The sequence below is a fragment of the Sus scrofa genome, chromosome 8, assembly GCF_054392235.1.
Source record: "Sus scrofa isolate SSC_HxYL_T2T_F1_AM1 chromosome 8, Sscrofa_HxYL_maternal_Yorkshire_Landrace_v2.0, whole genome shotgun sequence".
NCBI classification, from domain to species: domain Eukaryota; kingdom Metazoa; phylum Chordata; class Mammalia; order Artiodactyla; family Suidae; genus Sus; species Sus scrofa.
This window is the reverse complement of record NC_139390.1, coordinates 37,567,999-37,594,546: the sequence shown is the minus strand read 5'-3', so window position 1 is coordinate 37,594,546 and position 26,548 is coordinate 37,567,999. Positions and strand designations below refer to the sequence as shown.

The 26,548-nt window shown below is 41.1% G+C and overlaps 1 protein-coding gene and 1 long non-coding RNA gene across 19 annotated transcripts in view; one reads left to right on the top strand and one right to left on the bottom strand.

Annotated features, from left to right (window-relative positions):
- Positions 1 to 26,548, top strand: part of CORIN (corin, serine peptidase) — a 297,345-nt gene that overhangs the window by 138,106 nt on the left and 132,691 nt on the right. For 2 of the 18 annotated variants that reach the window (XM_084971976.1, XM_084971975.1), the window contains exon 1: positions 11,670 to 11,962. The exons of the other annotated variants lie outside the window; for them this stretch is intronic. In XM_084971976.1, coding sequence (XP_084828102.1) covers positions 11,953 to 11,962 — 10 coding nt within the window. In that variant the 5' untranslated portion in view covers positions 11,670 to 11,952. Of the gene's footprint in view, positions 1 to 11,669; positions 11,963 to 26,548 lie in introns of those variants that run through there. 18 annotated transcript variants of the gene reach the window in all.
- On the bottom strand, positions 24,094 to 25,313 carry LOC102166909 (uncharacterized). The gene is made up of 2 exons (XR_304835.4): positions 25,080 to 25,313; positions 24,094 to 24,322 (listed from the first exon to the last, which is right to left on the bottom strand). It is a non-coding gene; the product is annotated as an uncharacterized LOC102166909 (long non-coding RNA).

Here is a 26,548-nt window from a genome sequence, read left to right as displayed (position 1 = left end):
AATTTATTAACTTACAGTGATCTCCCAGAGTCCCCTAGATTTTCCTCTCTATCTGTGATCCTCTACTGGGATTCTATAACTACCCGTGCCTATTCCATCATATATATTCTTTTTCTCATTTATCTTCCATCATGTTCTATCCCAAGAGATTGGATATAGTTTCCTGTGCTATACAGGAGGACCTCGTTGCTTATCCATTCTACGTAATAGTTTGCACCTACTAGCCCCAAACTCCCAGTCCATCCCCCTCCCTCTCTCCTCCCCTTTGGCAACACGTCGGTTTAGATATTTCCTTATTTATTCCTCCCAGCTGCACTGTGGGTCTGTTACAGTCTGCATATTGGGTCCCTCCCCCAAATTTGTATGTTGAAATTATCTCCCAGTAGAATGGTTTTAGGAGGTGGAGCCTTTGGGAGGTAATTAGGTTTAGATGAGGTTGTGAGGGTGGATCCTATGAGGAGATTAGTGTCCTTTTCGAAAAGAAGAAAGAAGGGAAGAAAGACTAAATATGTTTATTAGTGTTTAGAGAAATGTAGCAAACCCCAGAGAGAAGCAAGAGTGTCCTTATAAGGAAAGAGCCCAGAGGCCCAGAGGCCTGTGAGGACAGAACCTGGAGAAGGGCCCTCACTAAGAATCTGACCCTGGAATTCCCCTCATGGTGCAGTGGAAACGAATGCGACCAGGAACTATGAGGTTGCAGGTTCGATCCATGGCCTCACTAATGGGTTAAGGATCCAGCATTGCTGTGAGCTGTGGTATAGGTGGCAGACCTGGCTTGGATCTGGCATTGCTGTGGCTGTGGTGTAGGCAGGCCAGCATTATATAGCTCCAATTGGACCCCTAGCCTGGGAACCTCCATATGCCATGGGTATGGCCCTAAAAAGACAAAAAAAAAAAAAAAAAAAAAAAAGAGGAGAGAATCTGATCCTGCTGGTGTTACCCCCTAGGGTTCTTAGTCTTCCTTAATCAACAGAAACTGAGAAGAGGCCAGACAAGAAATTCAGGCAAGGCTTTATTTGGGGCCCCTGCTGCAGCAGAGAGGAGCAAGAACAAGTAACAGGTTCCCTTGCTTGCTGACTGAGGGGAGGTGCACAGGTTCCTTAGGTGGGAACAGTGAGGGAAATAAAATGACTCTAGCCCTGGTTGTCAGTGTCAGAAAGTGAAATACGTGGACAGGGGGAGATCTCAACAAGTCTCTTTATTTCTGCAGAAGGGCTCGAGTACTCCAAAAAGCGCTTGCAGAGAAGAAAAGACCTTCCCTATTTATCCCTAATGCAGGGGATGTGCCTGTCCCCTTCCCATTGGTCAGACCAGGGTGAACATTCTGCCCCATTGGCTACTTGAAACAAACTGTTGCTGGGAGAAGAGGTAAGGGGCGGGGGCGTCACAGGAGGGTGTTTCAGCTGAAACCAGCAGCAAAATGGAGTAACTAGGATTTCCTTTGATAGAAAAGACATTATGTTATGATCCACAAAACCCATATGGTGAGGAGGGGTAGCCTGGGTGGTCTGCCCACCTCCTTGGTGGTGTTGTGTGAAGGGTGCAAGCACAGGACCTGCTTTTGTTCCCAGCTCTTCGACCTGGCATTTGATCTTTTTGTATCTTATTGTTGGTAACTTGCCCCAACTGTGCATGCCTGTTCCTATTTTTAGTCCACTGTGGTTATTTTTAATCCCTTATAATTTCTTTGTATTTTGTTGCTCCTGGAGGAGACCTTTGTGCCTGTGGGCAAATGTTGTAGCAAAGAGTCCCAAGTCCCATTTTCCAGCCTGTCTCACTGGTATCCTGACCTTGGGCTTCACAAAACTGTGAGAAATAAACATTTGCTGTTTAAGCAGCCCCAGCTGCAGTATTGGTGTGGCAGCATGAACGGGGCTGAAACATTTCCCATTTTGTAGATGAGACAACTGATGCCTAGAGAGGTCGAATAACTTGTTCACAATTATAGAGGCAGGACTTGGCGGAGCCATGATTTGAACCTGTTTGAATTTATGCCTTTAGAGAGTTCAAAGACCTAGGCTGTCACTGTTATAAAACATAGTGCACTCATTTCAAGAGGAGAAAAGAGGATTCCTTCGAGCTGTTAACTTAATCACATTTAAAATTAGCACAGAGTGGTGATGCTGTGTACAAAGGCTACTTATTAAAAAATCATTTCTTTCAGGTACTTAGGTTAGATGAAAGATTAAACCTATAGCATTAGGCCCACAAAAGAAGGAAAGGGCTAATTTTATATGAAAAGTACATGTTTTTTAGGGAATTCCTGTGTATATGTACATAGTATGTATGTGTATATAAAGCACACAATTACATATATAAAGAAAATACCGCGCCTTAACCTTGTAATTTATGATTAGATATGCAATGGTTACCTGCACACACACCAGTCAGCTTCTTCTCTCTCCTTTATGTTTCATGATAACATAATTGTTTTTTCTTTTTTTTCCCACCATGGTTGGCAATTTGAATAAATCTCAACACAGGACAAAAAGGAGCTATTTCGTTTAGAATTACTGACACTGACTTGGTAAGGAGTTTAGAGTTTTGCTCTCATTTTTTGCTTGGAAAAGATGTCAGAAATGTATGGCTTAATTTAGGGTTTAATTTAAACTGAAAATAAGTCTGCCTGCCAGCAGTCTTCTAGTTGAATGAAACGTATAATGTTTAGACCTACCCTGTATAGAATAAAGTGATAAAAATAAAAGAGCCTGAAATATTTTTACTTCATGAAGTCTTTTATTCTGCTATGCAGACATGAGTGTACTGACTTCGTATTTATTTCTGTTATTTGTAGCACATTTTTTCTATTTTTACAAAGCAAAGCATTGAAGGCTGATTTGACTGGAGACTTCATACAAAGTAAAATGTGAGGCTACATACTTCCTAGTGAGAAAATAACATCTATACTCCAGGACCCTGGTCCACTAAAATCAACTCCGATGCGAAGGACAGAATATTCTAGATGAAATGTAATGTTGATCCCTCAAAAATTTGGGAGTCCTTGACAAATTAAGTCTGTCCACTGAATAGCACACAGAAGGTCTGAAAGAGTTAATCTTTTCTGAAATTGCTTACACTCAGCCAGTGCCCCATAGGACCTGGCTTTTTACTCCATAGGATTTTGTGAAATACTATGCTTTGGGGTTGCTAAGCTGTTTCCAATTTTCCCAATTTGAATTTCAGAAGACTGGCCGCTTAGTAGAACTTTTGAATAGGGGATTTTTTACAGATTTGTGTAGGATAACATCTGAAGACTGGAAAGCTTCTTGCTTAACTGTGAATCCCAACAGCCAGGGATTAACATTTGAACATTGCAACAAAACAAAAAGTATCTGTTCTTCTGATGGAAAACAAACTGTTTCATATGTTTTAATAGCTTTGTTGATAAGAACAAACTACTAGAAAAATTTAAGTAAAGGAGAATTGTTTTTATGTCCCTCTTGTTTTCTGGGAACTCAGCTTAAAGACATCCATTCATGCCTTTGCTCAGCAGTTATGAAGCAGAAACCATATGCCATTCATGTGTGCAGCAAAGGTGCATAGAGTGCCTCTTATTTGTGGGATTGTTTCAGGCCCTGGGGTTTCAGCAGCAAACACGACAAAGCCCCTGTTCTAAAGGACCCACACATGGGAGACCTGGTGATCTCCTGGGGAAAGGGAGACACAGAAGGAATGATAACAGGTAAGTATTTAGTTGGGAAGAGGCAGAATGTGGTGGTTGTACCACTTGTCAAAGTGGGGGCCACAGGAGAAAAAATAGGGAGAAAGAACCATTATAGACTCTTGAATTTCCTGGCTGTGTCATTGGGTGTAGGTACCTGAAATTCAGGAGAGAGGTATATCCACGTTGGGCTGAAATCAAAGAAGTGGAGGACTTACGGTGGGCGAACGTGAAGTGCAAAGGAAGGACACAAACTTCAGGACATTTAAGGGGCAAATTCCAAAAGCCCTTCAGAACTTCAAAAGTTTTGAGACGTCTGTCTTCCTCTGAGACCCACAGGAGTTGTGAGAAATGGCTCAACTTACCTTTTAACTATAGTGCAGACTAAGAAGTGCTAAATCTTCTATTTTAGTTCTTCTCTTTCCTCACTCTTGCTTTTCCCCAGTTGGTGCCCTGCTAGCCTCAGGAGAATTGGAATGGAGTTCCTACAGGACTCCAGAAAATTGTTTATAAAAAACGTGATTCGGAGTTCCTCTCGTGGCTCAGTGCAAATGAATCTGACTAGCAGGCTCAATCCCTAGTCTTGCTCAGTGGGTTAAGGATCCGGTGTTGCCTTGAGCTGTGGTATAGATTGCAGACACGGCTTGGATCTGACATTGCTGTGACTGTGGTGTAGGCTGGGGGCTATAGCTCCAGTTCAACCCCTTGCCTGGGAACCTCCATAAGCCATGGGTGTGGCCCTAAAAAGACAAAAAAAAAAAAAAAAAAAAAAATGTGATTACTTGTATTCTCCAGGAAGATAGAAAATGTGTGGAAGTAAACATTGGTTTAAAAATTAGATTTTATTGGTTTATGGCTCAAGTTAGGTTACAATGACAACTAGCATATGTTAAAAACAAGGATCTTATAGTAATTGTAATAATAAATAATAGCTAACTTACTGCATGCATGCTGGGTGTCAGTTACTGTGTTTTATAGCACCGTCTCATTTAGTTTTCTGCTCAGTGTAATGGGTATGTATTACTATCCTTATCTTACAGACAAGGACACTGAGGCTCATTATTTCAGGATATTTCCTGGTAAAATAACCTTGATATTCAGTGTATTTTGGAATGAGAGAATGAATGAAGGTGCTTTTAGCAATGAAGGAAGCAACTTCAAGGGCACAGAATTAATCCAGCCTTTTGAATTGTACCAGCAGTCCCGTTAGGATTAATGTTTTGAGCAACAAAACAAGCAGGCTAATAGCAACGTTTATTGCAGAAAAGGGAATGGCCTTTGAGAAGCTGAATCTAATGAGAGAGTGATTTGTGTCACTCATGTTGTGTGTCCGTTTTGGCATTTGGCATCAAGTCAGTTACCCAAAGGCGGTTCTTCCCAGCTGGCTGAACTCGAGTCTATTTTTGTTCCTACTTGGATACTGAGCTCCTTTGCAGCCCAGTTCCACCTCCCATGTCCTATCTCTCTGTTCCTTCTCAGCTTATTGCCAGTTTATCACATTCATGGTGTGATACGGGCTGTCTGTGTCTTTGTTCCTCTCCTATCTAGTAGTTAACCTTCGCAGTTTCTTCCGCTCCTGGCATGGTCCCAGCAGATGTGATGCAGATGCTTTATTTTTTATTTAGTGTCATGCCTCTTACAGGTCTAGTAGATTGAACATGAATGACTAAAATACTTGAGAAATGTGTTCCTGGGGCCCTGGTCCCAATCTCTTTGGTACAGGGCAGATGTCATTAGATTTCAAAATAAAAACAAGGAAACACAAGCAGATGGTCATTAAACACAACCAGTTTAAGTTTTAGTTTAATGAAGTTTCATTTGGAGGGAAGAAGTGGTTGTTGAAAGCAATCTGAGCCTGCCTGAAAGTGAGAGAAAGTATGGATGAAGGATGGGGCCAGTGAATGAAAGGACCGAGTAAAGGCTTTCTGGGGTAGAAGAATCCAGACTGGTTGGAGAGGAAATGAAAGCTGGGAAAACTGGAGGGGGCCTTTGAAGTTGAGAACAAGGAGTCTGTACTTGATAAGGAGAACAATAGTGAGGCCATTGGTGGGGAGGGGTGACCTGGTCAAAGCAGTGGGTGAGAAAAAACATTTTTTACCAACTGGTAAAATTGAATATGTACCACTTTGGCATGCCCGAGTCATCTGTTAGAGCTATTGTTGTTGCTGTGAAAAACCCTGAAGGCCATTACAATGGAAAATAAATGAGAAAAATACATGGTTCTGAGATTTCTGAATTTTGACACAAAACTTTACTTTTCCTTTGAATAAATTAAACTCAGTTTCTTTTCTTCAGGGGGCAGGCCAATTTCTTTTTGGTCTTGCCAATTTAATTTTTTAAAATTTGCTTTTATTATGATTTTTGTAGTATTATTTCTATAGGAATTTTCTTTATAAAATCAATTAAGACTAATAGTATTTCTCTACTTTCCATTGTAGAGAATATGTTCTTTCTGTCTTTTCCTAACGCATTATTTGTTCAGTTAACATTTTATCTTTAACAAGTGTGAAAGTGGCTTTATTCTCATTTACTTTTTGGTAGTATTTACAAGGCAGCTACATTTTTGTGTGGTATTTGAAGCCATCTTCTTTTTTTAAAAGCTCATGCACAGAAATAAGATCCCTATTATTTATTTTGAAAAGCTTAAGCTTTTCTCATAGCTGTATTTAGCTATAAATTATAACTGCATTGCAAGTGAATGTATATGACTAGAAAAAGGACTATGTATATATACATTCATATACATGTGAATGAAAAACACTATTCTATGTGATTTATTAGTGCATTGGATTGTGACACATTAGACATTAAGTTAAAATTTTTTTTTTTCTATATAAAGAAAAAGATATAGGAAGAGTGATCCTGGACTATGATACTCAGGCAACAGCTCTAATTGTGTTTCTGACAGACAGCAACAGTGTTTAAATGCTGTTTGGCTATTATCACCTATTGACTCAGAGCCTTTTGAGTTGCAAAAGTTGTATACATAAAACTTTCATAGTTAGAAGTCAATCTCTTGTTCATTGATAATAGCTTCATTTTATGCCTTTTTTCTTCCAAAAGCATGCAGTGAAACCAAAGTCTAGGTGTGGGAAAGCCCAAGGACAAATCAAATATTGGAATATCCCAGTTGTTTGCACTAAGCACTGAATACTCTGAATGAGTCATTGTGTAAACTGAACAGATGTTGGGAACAAGTTGGCACAACGTAATGAACCTCATTCTCATCATATATCATTGAGTTATTTCTTTAGTGCCTCCAAGGGTAGATGGGCTTTTTAAACAACCAGTTTACTTCTAGGGAGCAACATAAAAATTAGGGAAAATAGAGTACTACATTTAGTTCAATTGACTATGTCAAATCACAGTTTGAAAAAGCTCCCTTAAAATTCAGATGTTGAAAAGTCTTCTACGTCTTTCCTTTCTCTTTGGAGAGGATACCTTACACCAAACAGATGCAGAGTTTAGACTTCTCTCAAAGGCTCCCTAAAGGACGCTTGAACGATATTCTTTGGCAAACCCATTCCAATCTGTCATACTTCTTAGGAACAGGAAATTTGTCTATGCCTTATATTGCAGCATAGGTTTATTTATTTTTATTTTTATTTTTTGCATTAGCCCTTAATGGAGAAGAAAAGGCATCTGGGTATCTTCTTTCATGAGATCTCTCTTTATGTCTTTAAAGAATATTGTGCAGATTATGATCATGGAACCAGTATCATGAGGAGGTCTTGACACACAGCCAGGTACACTTTGGGTGTTTTCTTATTTCTAGCAGATTATTCCTGTTTCCATGATCATACTCTTTGATTCTTATATTTAGGATATTCCCTTGGTGAGATGGTGAGATGTTTTCGGTTTGTGGTGATCAATAGATTTTGATGGCAATATTTAACTTACTTCTTAGGGTTAGAGTATTTGGCTTTTTCTCCTAGTGTTTTATGTTTTAAGTATTCTAACTGAAGTAAATTATATCATTCAATGTTTACTACTATTTTAGTTTTCTCCGCAGATCTTATTTAGCCAAAATCATTTATAGTTCCAATTCTTTGAGAATCCGCCTGTTTTCTTAGTTTCTTTCTTGAATTATTCCAATTACTACTACTAAAGAATGTAATGATCTTAAAGCCAGGATTGAGCTTTATCAAACATCATTTAAAAATATTAGTCACAATAGCAACATATGCATATTATATATATATATAATATATGTATAATCAATATTCTGAGTTCCTTTATTGTCATCCTTTTTTTTTAAACTGTATTGATAGTAGATTTGTTGATTTGAAATGATACCCATTATTTTCCTTTAGCTAAAGGGTCTGTCAACTTGTTCTAGATCAGGATCAGCAAACTGCAGCCCATGAGCCCAGGTACAGCCTGCAGCCGGTTTTGTAAGTGAAGTTTTATTGAAACGCATCCATGCCCATTCATTTATGCGTTATCTATGACAGCTTTTGCTCTATAATGGCATAGTTGAACAGTTGCAACAGAGACTACCAACAGCCTAAAAAATGTACTGTTTGGCTTAAAAAGAAAAGTTTGCCAACCTCTGTTTTAGATTAATTCATATTTGCATGAGAGCATTGGATTAGACACTAGAAAACCTGGGTTCCAGTCCTGCCTCTACATTCTGACTAGCTCTGTGACCCTGGCCAAGATAAGTTTCCTCATCTTGCTTTTCTTATCTTTAGGATGGGGAGGTAGAACTGTAGGACTGCCAGTTTCTTTCAGCTTTAAAATTCTAGAAACCTAATTTGTTTTGTTTTACCTAAAATAATTTAAAGTTGACTTTTCCCCTCCCTTACAGATTGAATTTTGAGTTTGTCATAATCCCATCTGAGCATATTAGACACACATTCAAATTTCCATACATGTTCAACAACTGAAAAATAATACTAGGGGTTGTCGGTGTGAGCTCTATATGTTCCACGTACCAAGGCAGGCACTTAACCTTATATCTCTTTTACTCTTCAGAATACCACTGCAGAGTGGGTGTGAGTGTTCACACCACATATGAGAAGCAGAGCTGGGGCTTGAACCCAGTTCTAATGGTAAGCTCCATGCTCTTTCCACTACAGGAACATTGTCTCTTTTATTGTGCTGCCACTTTAATTATTTGACTATATAGGAGCACCTCACTTATCCAGAGGTTGCCACCTACATTGCTCAGAACACAACCAATGATTAAAAAGTAAAAATAGGAGTTCCCATTGTGGCTCATTGGGTTAAGAATATGACTAGTACCCATGAGAATGTGGTTTGATCCCTGGCCTTGCTCAGTGGGTTAAGGGTTCAGATTTGCTGTGGCTGTGACTGTGGCGTAGGCCTGGAGCTGCAGCTCCGATTCGACCCCTAGCCCGAGAACTTCCATATGCTGCAGGTGTGGCCCTAAAAAAGGGGGGGAAGAAAAAAAGTAAAAATACAGAAACGATGAACAACCAGAATAACCAAAATAGGTGTTCGTTCTGCCATCAAAATATTTCCCAAGGTCCTCTTCCCTCACCTGTTCATTTTTACTTTTGAAACAAATCTAAAAACTTGCTTTTTTTGGTTTCCAGATCTATAATTAATGGTGAACAGATGGAGGTGGAAAGAGTTGCTGGTACAGGTATCTCTGGACCAGTGGAGAGGGTGACCACTGAGCCTGCATGTAACGAGGAGGAAGAATGACAGGTTCCAAATGGCAAGAGCCTAAAGCAGGCTGCAGTCTTAGACAACTGTGCATAGGGACGAAATTACCCCAGGATCCTCTTTATAAGCCCTGGGAAAGTTTTGCTGCTCATTGTAAAGGCCTTGGGGCACCAAAAAAATGTTAAAAATTAGTGCTCTGCATTTAAGAAGATGGGGAACCAGTGTTCCACCGAGCTTTAATAAAACTATGAAAGAGCTAGGAATCTTGAGCAGATATGCTTCAGCTCTTTGAATTTTTCTTTACTCAGAATATCTCCTTCCTTAAAAATGCTGAACAAATCAAAGACTGCCCAGGCCAGATTATTTAAGAAATCTTTCTGCAGATTTTCACCGATTTTCTCTCCCTTTTCTGGTCTTTGTTATTGTCTTATTCACTGCTCACTCTCTGAAAACCATGCTCTAGCGATAAGTAAGTAATTAAAATTCTGATGTCTCCGTTTCATCTATTACCAGATTTTCTCTACACCTAATTAAGTCTCAAGGTTTTCCATTATCTCTTTTCATTCTCTATAGCTTTAAAGAAGGCTTTATTGTTTTCCTTTTATTCTTTTTATTTTTTTCAAAATAGAAGCCCCTTGTCGTCTTGAATTTTTTTAAAAAAACCATCTTGCTCTGATCCTTTGTTTATTGATTTTAAGGTTAATCTTAAAGAAATTAAATTTATTTCTCCTAATGCCAGGCTCTTGAGGGGTTGAGAGGAGTAGATTTGGTGGCTATTCTGTTTCTCTCTTGTACTCACTGCTTGGTTTCTTCTTCTTCTTCTTTTTTTTTTTTTTTTTTTCGTCTTTTGTCCTTTTAGGGCCGCACCCATGGCATATAGAGGTTACCAGGCTCAGGGTCTAATCAGAGCTGTTGCTGCCAGCCTACACCAGGGCCACAGCAACGCCAGATCCGAGCCGTGTCTACAACCTACACCACAGCTCACGGCAACGCTGGATCCTTAATCCACTGAGTGAGGACATGGTTCCTAGTCGGGTTCATTGCTGCTGCACCACGAGGGGAACCCCTTGGTTTCCTCTTTCTGATGCATAGATGTTTCCTTCTGTGTTGATTCTCTAACCCATCACTTATCATTGTCTACTTTGGGGAATGTTTTAACAGCTTATGCATTTTTTGAGGCAATAGATTTTTGCAGTTTACATCTGGAAAGATGTATCAGAACTACTTGTGGAAGCTAAGAGAGTTAGGAATGTGTAACAAATTTATGCCTCCTACCTCTGTGTGGGGGTCAGAGGAGAGAGAGTTGTCCGCTGCTGCCCCTCGCCTGAGGCAGGATACATCCTTAAATGATTTCCCGCTTTGGCTGCCTACATGATGATGCCAATTTAATAATGTCAGTGATTTAAAAAATAAATTAATCAAAAGCTCACATGGTGTCAGATACTGTGCCTAATAGTTTGCATGTATTATGTAATTAATCTCAACTATAGTTTTATAGGGTAGGTACAGAATTACAGGCATCCTTCAGCCAATGACAGGGCTGTTGTTTAAAGATAGATTTGCAGATTAGTTATTTCAAACATGAGAGAGATCTTCTCATAGAGGCAATGTTGTGAATGCATCTCTGGGCTGGACTCTGTTACCACCACCTATTAGACTCGTAACCCATGTGTCAGTCCATGTTTGGGTCCAAAGGGGCATCCAGAGACCTCATGGGGATGTGATGGATCCACCTTCCCCTAGCAGTCCTGACGCTCATGCCATTTTCTTCTCAGATCTTCCTTATGGACAGATGGACAATGAGAAAGAAACTTCTCCAGGTTTGAATCTCAAATGTTTGAAAGGTATAGAAGAACTAGGAGTTCCCATCGTAGCTCAGTGGTAATGAACCCAACTAGTATCCATGAGGACATGGGTTCGATCCCTGGCCTTTGCTCAGTGGGTTAAGGATCCAGCCTTGCTGTGAGCTGTGGTGTAGTTTGCAGATGTGGCTCGGATCCCACGTTGCTGTGGCTATGGTACAGGCCTGCCACTGTAACTGCCATTTGACCCTAGCTTGGAAGCTTCCATATGCTGCAGGTGCAGACCTAAAAAGACAAAAAAAAAAAAAAAAAAAAAAAAAAAAAAAAAAGAGAGAGAGAGAGAGAGAAAGCGAGAGCTAACCTGCTGTAACAGATGAGATCCTGAAATACAGCGGCTGAGAGAAAATAACATTTAATTTCTCAGTTAAGCAATAGATCCAAGGTGAATTTTCCAGGTTGCCAAGTCAGCCTTGCCCTATGAAGTCATCTCAAGACGTGGGTTCAGTCCATTATTTACGTCACTGTCTGTAGACCGCGGTTCTTATCTAAGTGATTGAAGCTTCCTGAGCCCTGCATCTGTGCTCCAGCTTGTGGGAGGACAAGGAGAGGAGGAAGCATGGGGCAGCAAGTCGCTTCCAAAGCAAGCAAAGTAGAAGAGGAATCTGTTTATATTCTGTGGTGGAAGACTTGGTAACATGGGGCTGGGAAATGTGGTCTTCGGTTCGGCACCCAGGGGTGGGTGCACGTGAAAGCCCCTTACTGTGAAAGAGGTGGAGAGCCCATTAGGATGCATGGCCAGCAGTCTTGGCCATATCACAGTGGCGGTTCCCCTGTCTAGACGGTGACTCCCACGGGATGGAATTCGGTGAGTGTGGCAGAAGGGATGTGGGCGGAGGATGAATAGACACATAGGAATTAGGTTTTGAGGAGTAATGGGATGCTGGAACCTCTGCCGTTGTAACTTCTCAGAAGGACTTGTCACAGGTTTTCACCCCCATCTCACCCTTTGCTTTTGGAAGGCTGGGGCAGGGCTGGCTTGATGGGCTGATGATTTGTGCAGCGGCATAGGGCTCTGTGCTCAGAAGGTTTCCAAGCTTGGTTTCAGGGTCTGCTGTCACTGTTTTGAAATTAACAACTTTGTCTTTCTACTTGTGTAATTGAGGTCTAATGGGATGATGGAGCAAATGTGTGCGTGGCAGGGATATGTGGGGGGGGGGGGGAGTGTGTACACATCTGGGTACGTGGCAAAAGGCATGATGGTCAGGCAGTGTGGGTGCTGAGCAACTGCTCTGGTGGCTCAAAGCCCTTGTCTGAGGACTGTCTGGGACCCCACAGGGCCCCAAGGTGGTTGGGCCAGGATCTAGGCCCAAATTGGTGGCCTTGATGGCAGAAGCAACAGCACAAGTAGTTTTCAAGGATGGTAATGGTGGGCTTGGCCCCTCATCCGCTTGTTGATTGTCCCTGGAGCCTGTCCCTGTGGCATCTGCACAAATATTAACTCTCCACCTGAACCTTGAGACAGGAGCTACTGGTGCTCAGGCAGCAGATTTTGTTAGTAAATTATTACACAATAAAAGCACATGTATGAACACCGCAATAAAGCATTTATCCAGAACTTATTAGAATGCTTCAAATATTTTAGTATTTTGGCTCTGAATGTAGAAACATTGCCAAAAAATATCCAGAAATCAAAATTAGAAATCAAAATTACAGTTAACCACTGCCAGTGGAAAAAACCTACTATTTTAATGGGAACTTTGGGAGCACCATTTATTAATGAGGAGGATAACCATAAAATGAAAAATTCCTTAATATTAGTGATACAGCTATAGGATGTACAAATGGGCATTTTGAATTGTATACAACTTTGAAGCCACTTTTGATTTCTTGTGTCAGCCTCATGATTTCCAGAAAATACCAGAAGACGCATTAGAATGCCATTATAAACATTTACATTTCAAATTAAACTTATACTTACATGAAACTAATTTGTATAAAGAATTAAACCTTTTTATTAATTGCTCCGTGAGACTCATCACCTCTAGATCTCTAAAATTTGTATTTTGAAATAATTTATCAGAAATCTATCCTGTCACAGCCTATAAAATAACCTTAATGGCAATAGGAAAAGTTGCATCAGAAAAAAATGATCCTGGGAGTTCCCATTGTGGTTCAGTGGTTAATGAATCTGACTAGAAACCATGAGGTTGAGGATTCGATCCCTGGCCTCACTCAGTGGGTTAAGGATCCGGCGTTGCCGTGAGCTGTGGTGTAGGTTGAAGATGTGGATCAGATTTGGCATTGCTGTGTCTCTGGTGTAGGCCGGCGGCTACAGCTCCGATTCGACTCCTAGCCTGGGAACCTCCATATGCCATGGGAGCAGCCCTATAAATGCCAGAAAGACAAAAGAAAGAAAAAAAATAAATTTGTGGAAAGGTAAGCCAGAAAAATCACATGTCCGCATTATTTCTTAGATTAAATTATGACGCAAAGTAGTATTTTTGAGCAGTTGATAAGTTTATGTCATATATCACTGGCTGCGGTTACATTGTGTAAGTGATAAAATATTTTATGGAAACAATGCTTGTATTTTAGTATTTTTAAAGCAGGCTTCTTTCCTACAGGTGGTCTCACATCTTTATTTTCCACTGAGCCCTGCAAATTCTGCAGCCAGTCCTGGCAGTGGAACTGGTCCTTCTGCTCAGCTTTCTGCAGCTACCTCTTCACTGCCTTTTCTGTGCCTGCTGCAGAATAGTGTGAAGTCCCATAGATTTTTCATGGCCCTCACATGTAGCCCTCTGGGGCTTTTAAAAGGGATTTTGGTTGCTAGTAATGATGGAGAAAGAAAGGGAGGTCAAGGCCAAGCTTTTCCTCAGGCCTCTGTTCTCTTCTGTTTCTTGGCTGAGCTCTTACCTCCTGGGAAAGCCAGACGTACCTGTAGCTGACAGCTACAAAGGCACAGATGGCTCTTGGTTGCACCAAGGCCTGGTGTCAGATTCATTTACCTGTTAGAGGATCACTCCTGACTCTTTTGAACATGCATATCACAGGAATAGAATCAAAGAACGATTTCCCCCTAATGACCTTGCAGGGCCTGAGATGGCAGTCAGATGGCTGCGTGTATGTAAGGTGCATACAGAAAATCAGTAAAGGATTGCAGTTCCCCTTGTGGCTCAGTGGGTTAAGAACCCGACTAGAAGCCATGAGGATGCCAGTTTGATCCCTGGCCTCTGTCAGTGGGTTAAGGACCTGGCATTGCTGTGAGCTGCAGCGTAGGTTGCAGATGTGGCTGGCATCTGGCATTGCTGTGGCTGTGGTATAGGCTGGCAGCTGCAGCTCCAATTCAACCCCTAGTCTGGGAACTTTCATATATCATGGGTGCGGCTCTAAAAAGAAAAAAAAAGTTGAAGATGGAAATAAGGGTGCCATTCATCTGACCTTAAAACAGGGAGATCCTGGGAGTTCCTGCCATGGTGCAGTGGGTTAAGAATCTGACTGCAGCAGCTTGGGTTGCTGCAGAGGCTTGGATTCTGGCGCTATGCAGTGGGTTAAAGGATCCAGAGGAGGTCACAGCTTCAGTTCAGATTCAGTCCTTGGCCTGGGAACTTCCATAGGCTGTGGGCACTGCCAGAGAGAGAAAGAGCGAGGGGGGGGGGGGGCGGGGAGAGAGAGAGAGATTCTCCTGGATTGTCTGGGTGGCCCCAAAGCAGGAGAGTCACAGAAGGAGAAGAGGGGAGTCGGAGAAAGAGATGATGCCCAGGCAGGGTGAGAGAGATACTGGGTTGGTGACTTTCCACATGAAAGAAGGGGGCCACGGGCCAAGGAAGGGGTGGGGGCGTAGCCACTGGGAGCTGGAAAGGCAAGAAAACAGATTCTCCCTGAGAGCCTCCAGAATGGAACACATACTTGCCAGGATCTTGATCTTAGCCCAGTGAGACCTGCATACTTGTGGGAGAATAAATTCCTCTTTTAAGCATCTGACCTGCACACTTGTGGGAGAATAAATTCCTCTTTTAAGCCACCTAATTTGTGTTAATTTTTTTTTTTTTTCCGCAATAGCAGTAAGGAAACTGATGCAGTGCCCTTGAGTATTTATGTTAAATACATAGGCTCTGGTTTTAGTAAGTGGCTCTAGTCCTTATTCGCTATATTATGGTGGAAAGTTAGCAGCTTTTTTTAACGTAGATTGCATCCTCTGATAAATAAGCGTATCACCTCATAGCTGTGTCCATAGAAAGAATGAAGGTAAAGCCTTGAAGACAATACCTGATAAATAGAAAGCAGTTGATAAAGGGTTGGCTTAAACGAAGCCATGGATGCTTAGTCCTGGGTGGAATTTTTAGCAGAGGGGACTTCCTTCCTCTCTGATTCTCATTTAGGTCACTGTCCCCCCTTCTTTGGCCCCTGCTGCCCCCATGTGACCCTTGGTCCTCTGGGGCCTTTCTACCCAGGTTTTGTTGTTGAAACTCAGCCTCTGTCCCCCAGTGCTGAATAGGAACACAGAGACAGAGTTTGGGAGGAAGGAGAAAAAGAATAGCTTTATTGTTTTGCCAGGCAAAGGGGGCCATGGCAGACTCATTCCCTAAAGACTGTGCTCCCCTTGGGAGAGATTAGGAAGTGGTTTTATAGTTTGGGTGTAGAAAATACGGCCATAGATAAGGATCGGGTGGATGTAGGCTTTCATTCTTCAAAGGTGGTGTTTAGTTGCCCCAGGACTGGTTCTTGTTTTCATTTCTTGGGGGGTTTTAGTTCTGCAGAACGTATCAAAGATATTGTTATGTATGTTCCTTGAAGAGCAACCAAGATCCTGCCTCAAGGCCACACTATTGTTTCTCAACTGTTTCTCCCTCGTCTCTGCATCGCCTCACCTCCCTTCCCTGACTAACCGCTGTTTGAATGTGCTCTTTGGAGTTCAGGGAAGGTCATGGAGGCTGCGGCTTATTCCCTAAAAACAAGAAAGGGTGGACACTCTGCTGTATAGCACAATCACTTGTGATGGAACATGATGGAGGATAATGTGAGAAAAAGAATGTGTATATGTATATTTATGACTGGGTCACTTTGCTGTACAGCAGAAATTGACAGAACACTGTAAGTCAACTACTAAAAAGAAAGAAAGAAAAGGAAAGAAAGAAAGAAGGGCAGACACAGAAAAGCTTGTACCCAAGAGCCCCACAGGGCCCTGCTCAGTTTCATTATGTCCTTCTTGGGGTCCCACTTTTTAGATTTTACCCTTCCTAATTTTTTTATGCTAAATTTCCAGAGTGTCATTTTAAAAAGATAAACATGTAGTGCTATCTTTATGTAGTAGTCCTGATAATGACTTGTCTTTTGCAGTCTCTGTGAGGCCTTATGATTTCTGCCAAGTCCAGCACTGTGCCTTCCACAGACAGACTCCAGAATTCTTGGCTGGTTGAGTAAATGAAGAGTCCCCAGGAGCTGCCTTTTAATTGAGGCCTTTTGGCTTGTGTTAAATGAGTAAAATGCAAACTGGGGAATTTTAGCTGGGAAATACTTTAGGCAGGGAGATCTCCCAAGAGCCAATTGAATCAAGCCAAATTTTGCAAAGCACTTGGCTTCCTTTTCTGTCTACTTGTAAATGGCCCTGGAATGGTTATCACAGAGTTTCCTAAGGAGGATAGTTGCAGAGGAAAATTTGGCAGTGTTTTTCAGAGTTCTTAGAGCAGAGAAGCTCGGAGCTTATAATACTAACTTTCACAAAACCTTTTCTGCAGTGGGGAAGAGCTTCATTTCAGCTTGGGTGTCATGGTGAGACTTTCTAACAGACACTGGTAATGAGATTATCCTGTAATGAGATCACCTGCTGAAAAACCTATTTCCATTCCACAAAAATCACTCTAGGTACCAATTACAATTTTTAAAATGTATATAAAGCCTCTTGCAATAAAGCTGGCTGGGTAAAAATTGGATTTCTGAAATTATTGGTTGTTACGAAAATGGAAGATGTCAATTCTGAAATAAACGCACCAAGTATTTCAAGGGTCCCGTGACGCATGGGTCTATGAGAATTCAGATTTTTGTGTCTGATTTTTGAGGTGTAAAATGATTTCTTAATGTGATTTTATTTTAACATAGTGAAAACACATAAAATACAGTTGTTTTTGCTCACACACCTGGATGGTTCCTGTAGTTGCAGCGCGGGCTCTGTGCTTTGCTTCATGGTGTGGTCTCCCCCTGGTGGTCAGCGTTAAGAAAGGTACCGGCTTGAAAGTAGCCACCACATTTCTTTCCTTTGGCATTTTGCTGAAACTTAAATCTGGAACACATCGTCAGAGGTCTTTTATTCTTTTCTCTCAAATACAGACCAGGCTGTGTATTTCACATTTTGACCATTTCAGCAAAATGGGAAACTTTCTTACTTAACAAAAAATCAGTCAGTCAATTCATAGCCTTCCCCCAATGGCCATATCCTTTTGACTATTAGGAAACCTGACCTGATTTTCCTATCTCTGTGGCCTAGAATATGTGTCTTAATTTTGGCCATGGTGTTTTCCATCTGCTCAACGAAGGTTCTGGGTTGAAAACATAGTTTGCGTAACCCACGCTGTATGTCCATCACTGTTCTAGGTCCTATGGCTATAGCGGAAGACAAAACAGACAAAAATCCCTGTCCTCCGAGAGTTTCTGTTTGACAACACATATAGATTTGGTTTCTAAAGACATAAACCATGAGGACTGATGTAGTTGACTTCAGATACACATAAAGCTTTTCCAGAGCTAAAGCGACCGTGACTTTACAAGAAAAAGACAAAGAAGTGATGGCCTGGAGAAAAAAATAATTGCAACAAAAAAGTTTCAATAAACCAGTACAGAAAAAAACCAATAGAAAAATGTGCTAAAGATACAAGCAGGCATCTGCTGGGAAAGACTTTAATTCTCTGTAGTAATAATCGCAGAAGTGCGATTTCATGATTTCAGATTTACCCAGATACAGACCCAAGCTGAGGATGTCCTTTAGAGGCAAGAAGTCTCCCAGCTGGAGTCCCTGTGCCTCTCCACCCCCTCTCACGTGGTGAGGGTCTCGGGCTGAATTTTTTTTTTTTAAGGTTTTTAAAAATTTATTTATTTATTTTTCCCACTGTACAGCATGGGGATCAAGTTACTCTTACATGTATACATTTTTTTCCCCACCCTTTGTTCTGTTGCAGTATGAATATCTAGACATAGTTCTCAATGCTACTCAGCAGGATCTCCTTGTAAATCTATTCTAAATTGTATCTGATAACCCCAAGCTCCCGATCCCTCCCACTCCCTCCCTCTCCTGACTTCTTTCCGGTGCTGAGTGTGGCTGCCATCTCGTGCTCCTGCCTGAAAACCACGTCTTCCCTACCCTTATGTCAAATGGGAACAAATGGACCTTTTCCCAGGGGCATCACCCCCTTTCCTGAGCTCAGTCCCCTAACCCACGCACCACTGGCCAACCCTTGTGCTATAAAGTTTCCCCGGACTGATTTAAACACATAAGGCTGATCCGTGGCATATTTCTAGATGAGACTCCGTGACGGTCCTCATTGCAGTCCTGGGAGTTCATAGTGTCAGGGACATTGATTCTGACTTTCCATTATCTGCAGCAATGTCTTTTCCCCTTTCAGGGATTAAGTAGACCTTCCCCTACTTGACTCAGAGCTGACTTGGATGCCAGATAATTTGCCATTCATGTCTAGTTCCTGTATCTTTCCTGAAACTTCAGCCTCTCATTACCTCTCTCTGCTTCCTGCCTTCTTTCAGTATATGTCTCCCTAGTTGGATCCCTGTATCTTGTATACAGAGGACATTATTCCTGCTTACTGGTACAAAGGAACATATGAAGCCTGTGGAGTCTGGGGGTGGGGGAGAAGAGTAATATTTTCCCTCTCCCTCTGAGCCTTTGGGTGCTGTGTACCTAGTTCAGTCTCAGTAAGTTGGCAGCTATGCCTCTGGAATGCAAGTTAATTAAATTGTACTTATATTTAGTTTCAGGCGAGGTTGATTTTTCCATGTCGAGTTTGGTCTGTGTGCCTTTGTTACATATAATACTGGTAACCAGGGATACTAGGAGAGATTTTATGTAGCTGAGCTGTGAAGGGCATGCAGAATAGAAACGTGGAGGAAGCATGGGAGAGAGAACTCCGGACCTCTGTGTTCCACCAGCATGTAAATCATTTAACAGGACACAAACGATTTAACAGGAAAAGTCAACTTTCCTGGAGCAATTGACTTCCTTTTTTGTCTCTGAGCCAAAGAAAAGTTAGGAATTCTATCCCTCGATGCGGTTATATTGGTTCCTGTGTGTGTTGATCTTTTCAGACTTGTTCTTCCCAGATTATCTTGGTTGTTACAAAGAATCCAATTGCCCCCATTTTCCAGATCTTAAGTAGGCTGCCTGCTTCTAACTACAAGGTTGGAGAATAGGATGCTCTAATTATTTTCAGGTTGACCCTTTAAGCACAAGGCAGTTTTATACACTTGATGGCCCTCTTTCAAAAGTGAATTATGTATTTTCCAGTCTTAATAAGCAGGACATAGTGGGCTTTATGTGATCTGGTGCCAGGTGCTTTATATCAATTACTGATAAAGACAACTCCAAAGCAGGTGGAATTCAGATAAGGAAACTAAAGCCCTGAAGGTTTAAACAGCTTGCTCAAATCAGCACAAATAGCTTAGTTTAAATCCAAGTCTGGACTTTTTCTACAGACCGACTTTTATTTTGACATCTCAGGGTCATTATTGTGAATGATTGTTTTTCTTGTCCATAGACCCAATCAATATCATTATGGATATTAGGATGAATGTTTATGAACTAATTTTCTTTTAATCACAATAGCATTTAGAAGTGAAGCTACCCGATTATTTGGGGACAGTTTAAGCTTGAAGGATCAGGTGCCAGAAGTATCTAGGTTTTCCCAATTCTGCCTTGACCCATGCAGTGGAATTTGTGCTGTCCTCATGGCTTACTGCATGGGGACAGGTGAATGGGGATTGTTATGATCCATTAGGAAGATGGAAAGTACAGAGGGTTGTGGACAGGGTTCTAATTTAGGGCTTCAGAATCTTGGCATCCAGCTACTGTCTCCCTGATCTAGAAGATAGGTGAGATGCTGCAATGTACTGAAGATCGGTGAATTTTTAAGAATGATGTTTGGGAATACTCTGTTACAGTAATTAACAAGAGAGAATACGTGGGAAAGTAACATGGCGCTGTCTTCATGGAATTGGAAGTGAATTTTTAGACATGAGGGTAGAACTGTAATCTACTCTTGAAAGATATTCTTTCAAAGTTCTTTTCACAGTAAATTCTAAATATGTCTATTCTCTTTTTGGGTCTCAGGCTATACAGTACTGCCAAGTCATAGACAATTTATTCTAGGTTTTAGATTGTCAATAAATGGACAAAAATAAAAGACACTGGGATTAAAAATAAATTTGGTTTGAGTTGAAAATGAAATTCATAAACTGTAGACTTATAAAATGATATCAGTCCAACTTGTATAGCCCAACAAATAAGAAAAATGCCATGGAATGGCTCTTCAAACATGATTTTTCTTTGTTCATCTTTCTTCTATGCCTTTCTATAGATGTTGTAATTGCATTACACATTTAATAAAGGTCTGAAAAACTGTTAATATATATAGCTTTTTCGATACTACCATATGTATATGTTACTTTTCAAGTCATGTATATCTCCTTTATTTTTCCTATGTTTCTATGCATGTATTAGCACTTAATAGAAAACTTTCAACATATGTTTGAAATTTGTCAAGAGTACTAAGTGTATTGTGCCATCATTATCATTTTATGATTCATAGTGAATAATTGCAAAATATCATTTGAGACAGGCTTAGACTTGGAGAAAGTCTCAAAAATACTTTAAGGTACAAATAAATAAGAATGATTTATTTAGAAAGTAAAATTTTTATTTCCTAAAGCAAATCCTGAAAGTAGCACCCCCCCCCCAGCTTAAATGTTTGTGTAATTACTCTGAATTTCAGAATCTCTGCCTGCCAGATACTAAGCCCTGTCGAGAGGGTTAAGTACAAATATGTAGTTTCTAAATTGTCCATGCTTTTCAAAAACTTTATGTTATTGCACTTATTTGCAGGAAATGATAAGTAACAGAGTCCTGACATCTTGTTTTCCAACAGTTTTTGACAAAATTGCTTCATTGTCCTATTTAAGACTTTTAGACCCTAAATTATGAGATAGTAAAACTAGTATATTCTTTTAATTAGACAATTCCTGATAGGAAGTTGTTATTCTCATTTTAAAAAATTTCCTGCCTTCTCGCTCTTTCTCTCAATTGTTGAATGAATAGAGATTTCTTTTTTAAAAAGTTTAAACTTCTCAGATTTCCTATTGTGGCTTAGTAGTAATGAACCCAGCTAGTATCCATGAGGATGCAAGTTGGATCCCTGGCCTCACTCAGTGGGTTAAGGATATGGCATTGCCATGAGCTGCGGCGTAGGTCACAGACATGGCTTGAATCTGGTGTTGCTGTGGCTGTGGAATAGGCCAGTAGCTGCAGCTCTGATTTGACCCCTAGCCTGGAAACTTCCATATGCCACAGGTGAAGCCCTAGAAAAAAAGAAAAAAGAAAGAAGGAAGGAAGGAAGGAAGGAAGAAAGGAAAGAAAGAAAGAAAGAAAGAAAGAAAGAGAGAGAGAGAAAGAAAGAAAGAAAAAAAGAAAAAAAGAAAGAAAGAAAGAAAGAAAGAAAGAAAGTTAGTTTTGACTTCTTCTTGGTAGTCTATTACTGGCAGTCTTTAACCCTAAAGCTTGACTTCCTGCTTTTTACTCCGCTCTTTCCTTTATCCCGTCTCATTGGATTTAAAATCTACCAGGCAGGGTTTTGTCTAACTCTATTTTATCCTGTGATTTTACTTGAGATGTTGAATGATGACATGGAACTGCTTTCTAAACTCTATTTCCATCCCTCTCCTATCAGAGTGCCACCAGTTATAAATCTATTCTTGTTTCCTACTAGTGATTTTTGGATAATTCTATAATGACTGATTTTGCTATAGAATGATAGGTCTTCCATCAAGCTGTCAGACAGGCAATAAGTATACTTAACTCTTCCTTTTAGAAATTTAAGCTGAAGGCCAGCTGGCAAAGTTTCCACTGAATCAAAGCATAGCTTTATTTCAGAGGGGGAAAAAAAATGAGTCAAGGAGTAGCTTAGTCTTGAGGACATTTAATTGGGGGAGTTTTTTTGAATTTGCTTTGGGCATGGGTTGACAGTGATAGTTTCTCACTATTAAAAACATGTTATAGGAGTTCCTGTTGTGGCGCAGCAGAACTGAATCTAACTAGTATCCATGAGGGTGCAGATTCCATCCCTGGCCTCTCGCAGTGGGTCAGGGATCCGGCGTTGCCATGAGCTGTGGTGTAGATCACAAACGTGACTCAGATCTGGTGTGGCTGTGGCTGTGGCTGTGGCATAGGCCGGCAGCTGCAGCTCGGATTTGCCCCCTAGTCTAGGAACTTGCGTATGCCATGGGTGCAGCCCTAAAAATCAAAACAAAACAAAACAAAATCATGTTATATAATAGGCATTGAGGGACTTGGAACCAAAGAGTTGGACTGTATTAAGGCGACTGGTTTTACTTTGTCTTTGTAGCAAGATGGTCACCACAGATCATAAAAGAGGAAGTCATTGTGGCATTTCTATTTTTAGACTATCTAAGGGCTCTTTAAGTGCGTCTTATGCAACAGGCATTACTGGCTGCCTACCCTCTACTACCTTGGAACAGAGATGTTGCAAGGTGCTAATAGAGTCATTTGCTTCATCTGCAGTGACTGAAAAAAATCTGTGTGATGGAGCAATTTGTTAAGACATAAAATATGTGTCTTATCATCTTTGTAATCTCTGAAAAGGGAGAGAAGGATCGAGCAGAGCTTGTGTCATCATCTGGGGTAGGGTGCGTGGGGGAAGGGTTTACAGGGTAGAGGTGGAAGCAGGGGGCAGAGAAGTCATCCCCCAAAACTTGGAAGGGGGCTGGACCTTGGCACGTCCCTCCCATAGCAAGAACCTGTGAGCACTAGCTTAGGGGAAGAGGCAGGGTCTCAGAGAGAAATGGCTGCATGGAGCAACCAGGAAAGCTACATGGGGACCCACGGCTCTGGCGTGACCTGGTGTGACCGTGGCATGGCACAGACATGATGGAGCATTCTGGCTACCATATAAGCCCATAAATCCCAAAGGCTTAGAATCAGAAGCCCCTCTGATTCTCTGAGGAACTGAAAGCTAAGCCTCTTCTTCAGTTCTTCCCTTGGATCCTTAGGGAGGGAGAGACCCCCATGCCCAAAATGCCTGAATAATAGTTCTTTTTACCTTTTTGAGTGGGGAAGTGTGGATTTATTTGATTTAGACAAATAAAGCCAGGTGGCATTTCTTACCCTGGAGTGTGTTGGAGTTGGAGCCACACCCACGGCACCTTCACATGGGGCCCTTCACAGCTCATTGTGGCTCTAGACCTCTCCTCTTCACACTTATTCTCCTGGTTTAGACTTTCTGAACCCCTCCTCTACGAGGCCCGTGCCACTTCAGAAGTTACTCATCTTGCTTGCCATTCTTTCATCCCATTTTATTTATATAATGGAAAGCTAAACAGTCTGTAATTATATTCAGAGCTAAGTATTCCTTGCCAAGAAAATGAATTAAAATGTAAGCTCTCTTAGACTAACTGAACACTTAAAATCTGAAGGGTCGAAGGGGTTTTCCAACTTGTTTGGGGCAGCAGAGACCCATTCTCAAAGGATATTTTACACAGACTCAAATGTAATAGCAGATAATCGTAGAGCTCTTTGGTTGAATTAGAGTAGGGGACTCAAGATACCCGCTTAACCCACGATTTGCCCCAGTGTCCCTTTTCTTGGTATCCTAGAGTTCATCTCAAAGCTACCATTTCAACCCAAGGAATGGGTATTGTGGGTGTAGGTGATGGAAGAATGTTAGGCATATCATCACAGGTCAGTGGGGAAGATAAGCAGAGCAACTGTTATATTTCATCAACCATTTATTCCTCTAGCAATGAAAAGAATACAATTGTAAGATATTTATTGCCTTTGAACATGAGGGACCAAGAAGTAGGAGTGATCATGTAGTCCTGCTGGACACTGTATTCTCGTCTTCATTGACGCATTTCACAAGGATTTAATTCCATTCTAGTCTAGAGATACAACAGCGAGAAAAAGTGATAAGGTACCTTCTCTCAAGGAGCTTGCATTCTAGAAGGGAGAGAGAATAAGCAATAAATACATATCTTCTGCTCATACAGATCATGTGAGTCATAAAATCACAGGGGTTTATTTGTTTGTCAGCACCCACAACTGGTCTTGAGCACCAGTGCTCTCGGAAGTGACTGGCACAGGTGCCCCAGGTTTAATAGATGTCTAGTAGATGACGAAGAAGAGGAAGAAGAGAATGAGAAGGATTTCTCACCTTATATGATAGACTTTTTCAAAGGAAGTCACATTGTAGTGATGGGATTAAAGGGACAGGTAGATCCAAGACAGGAATCATTATTTATTTAGTTACTTATTATTTATGTACTTATTTATTTTTATCATTTTTTTCCATTAGAGTTCATTTACAGTGTTCTGTCAGTTTCTACTGTGCAGCACAATGGCCGAGTCATATATATATTCCTCCATACATATATCCTCTATCCCCAAACTCCTGTATCTCCAGGCGTGGTCATCATTTATTTGACCTGAGCCAAACTACAGGCATAACTTAATAGCCCTTCATCCCCCCCCACCAAGAATACACTCATGCAAAAACATTAAAAACCACATTTCTTTTTACTCCACCTCACTTGGGATCTGCTGCCCCATTTATCTATTCTCTTCTGCAGCACAGGAGTTGTCCTTCCATTCGGTGCTGTTTCTTTCATCCCCTCTTAAACATACTCCATCAGACTCTGGTCCTCACTGCTCCATGAAACTGCTCTTACCAGCTGTTCATGTCTCAGTTTCATCTTACCTGACATATCAACAGCTTCTGGCACAGCTGATCACTTCCTCCTTCTTGGTGCATTTTCCTATACTTGGCTTCCAGGACAACACACCTGCTGGGTGTCCTACCACCCTGGCTGCTCCTGCTCAGTCTCTTGGCTGGCTTCCTCTCTTCCCTTAGGTGTCACACATGGAGTTTAATGGTTCAGCCCTCATCTGTCTTCTCGGCACCATCTAACTCTTCACTACTTGTTCCCCTCATGATCTCATCCAGGAACACGGGCTTTAACTTGATTTTCTGTTGACTCATACATTTATTGTTTGTAGTCCTGTCCTCTTTCCTGGACTTTGAACTTACATATCCAGCTGTCTCCTCAGCATTTCCACCTGGGCGTCTACTGCATATGTCAGACTCAGCATGACCAAATTGTAGCTCCTGGTTCTTTCCCCCCATGGTCCTGCTCCTCCAGTAGCCCTCTGCATCTCAGCAGATGGCAGTTCCTATCTTCTGGCTGATTGGAAACTTGAAGCCATCATTGGCCCTTGTCTTTCCCTTGCAACTTTCATTGAATGGGCCAGGACACCCTCCTGGCTCTACTTTATTTTTCTTTCTTTCTTTCTTTTTTGGTTCAGAATTATTTTTTTAAATGTATAGTTGATTTACAATGTTGTGCCAATTTCTACAGCACAACAAAATGATCTGCTTTCAAAATGCATCTACACTATGGAAAACAGTGTAGGGAAGTTCCTCAGAAAACTAACTGTTTTTAGATAGAATTATCATGTGATCCAGCAATCCCGCTCCTGGGCATAAATCTGGGCAAAACTATAATTCGAAAAGATACATGCACCCCTATATTCATAGCAGCAATATTCACAATAGCCAAGATGGAAATGACCTAAATACCCATTGACAGATGAATGGATTAAGAAGATGTGGTACATATATGCAATGAAGCACTAGTCAGCCATCAAAAAGAATCAAATAATGCCATTTGCAGCAACATGGATGCAACTAGAGATTCTCATACTAAGTGAAGTAAGTCAGAAAGAGAAAGGCAAATGCCATACAATATCACTTACATGTGGAATCTAAAATGTGGCAAAAATGAACCTATCTACAGAACAGAAACAGATTCACAGGCATGGAGAACAGACTTGTCATTGCCAGGTGGGAGAGAGGAGAGAATAGGATGGACTGGGAGTTTGGGGTTGGTAGATGCAAGCTATTATATTTGAAATAGATAAACTGATAAGCAATGAGGTCCTACCGTATAGCACAGGGAACTATAGCTTGGGATAGACCATAATGGAAGATAATATAAGAAAAGAAATGTGTGTGTGTGTGTGTGTGTGTGTGTGTGTGTGTGTGTGTGTGTGTGGATGTACAATTTTTTTCTTTATAGCACTTGATACCTTCTGACCTATGTGTAACCATTTTCTATTTATTATGTTCAATGATATTGTTTGTCTCCCTAGAATATAATCTCCACAAAG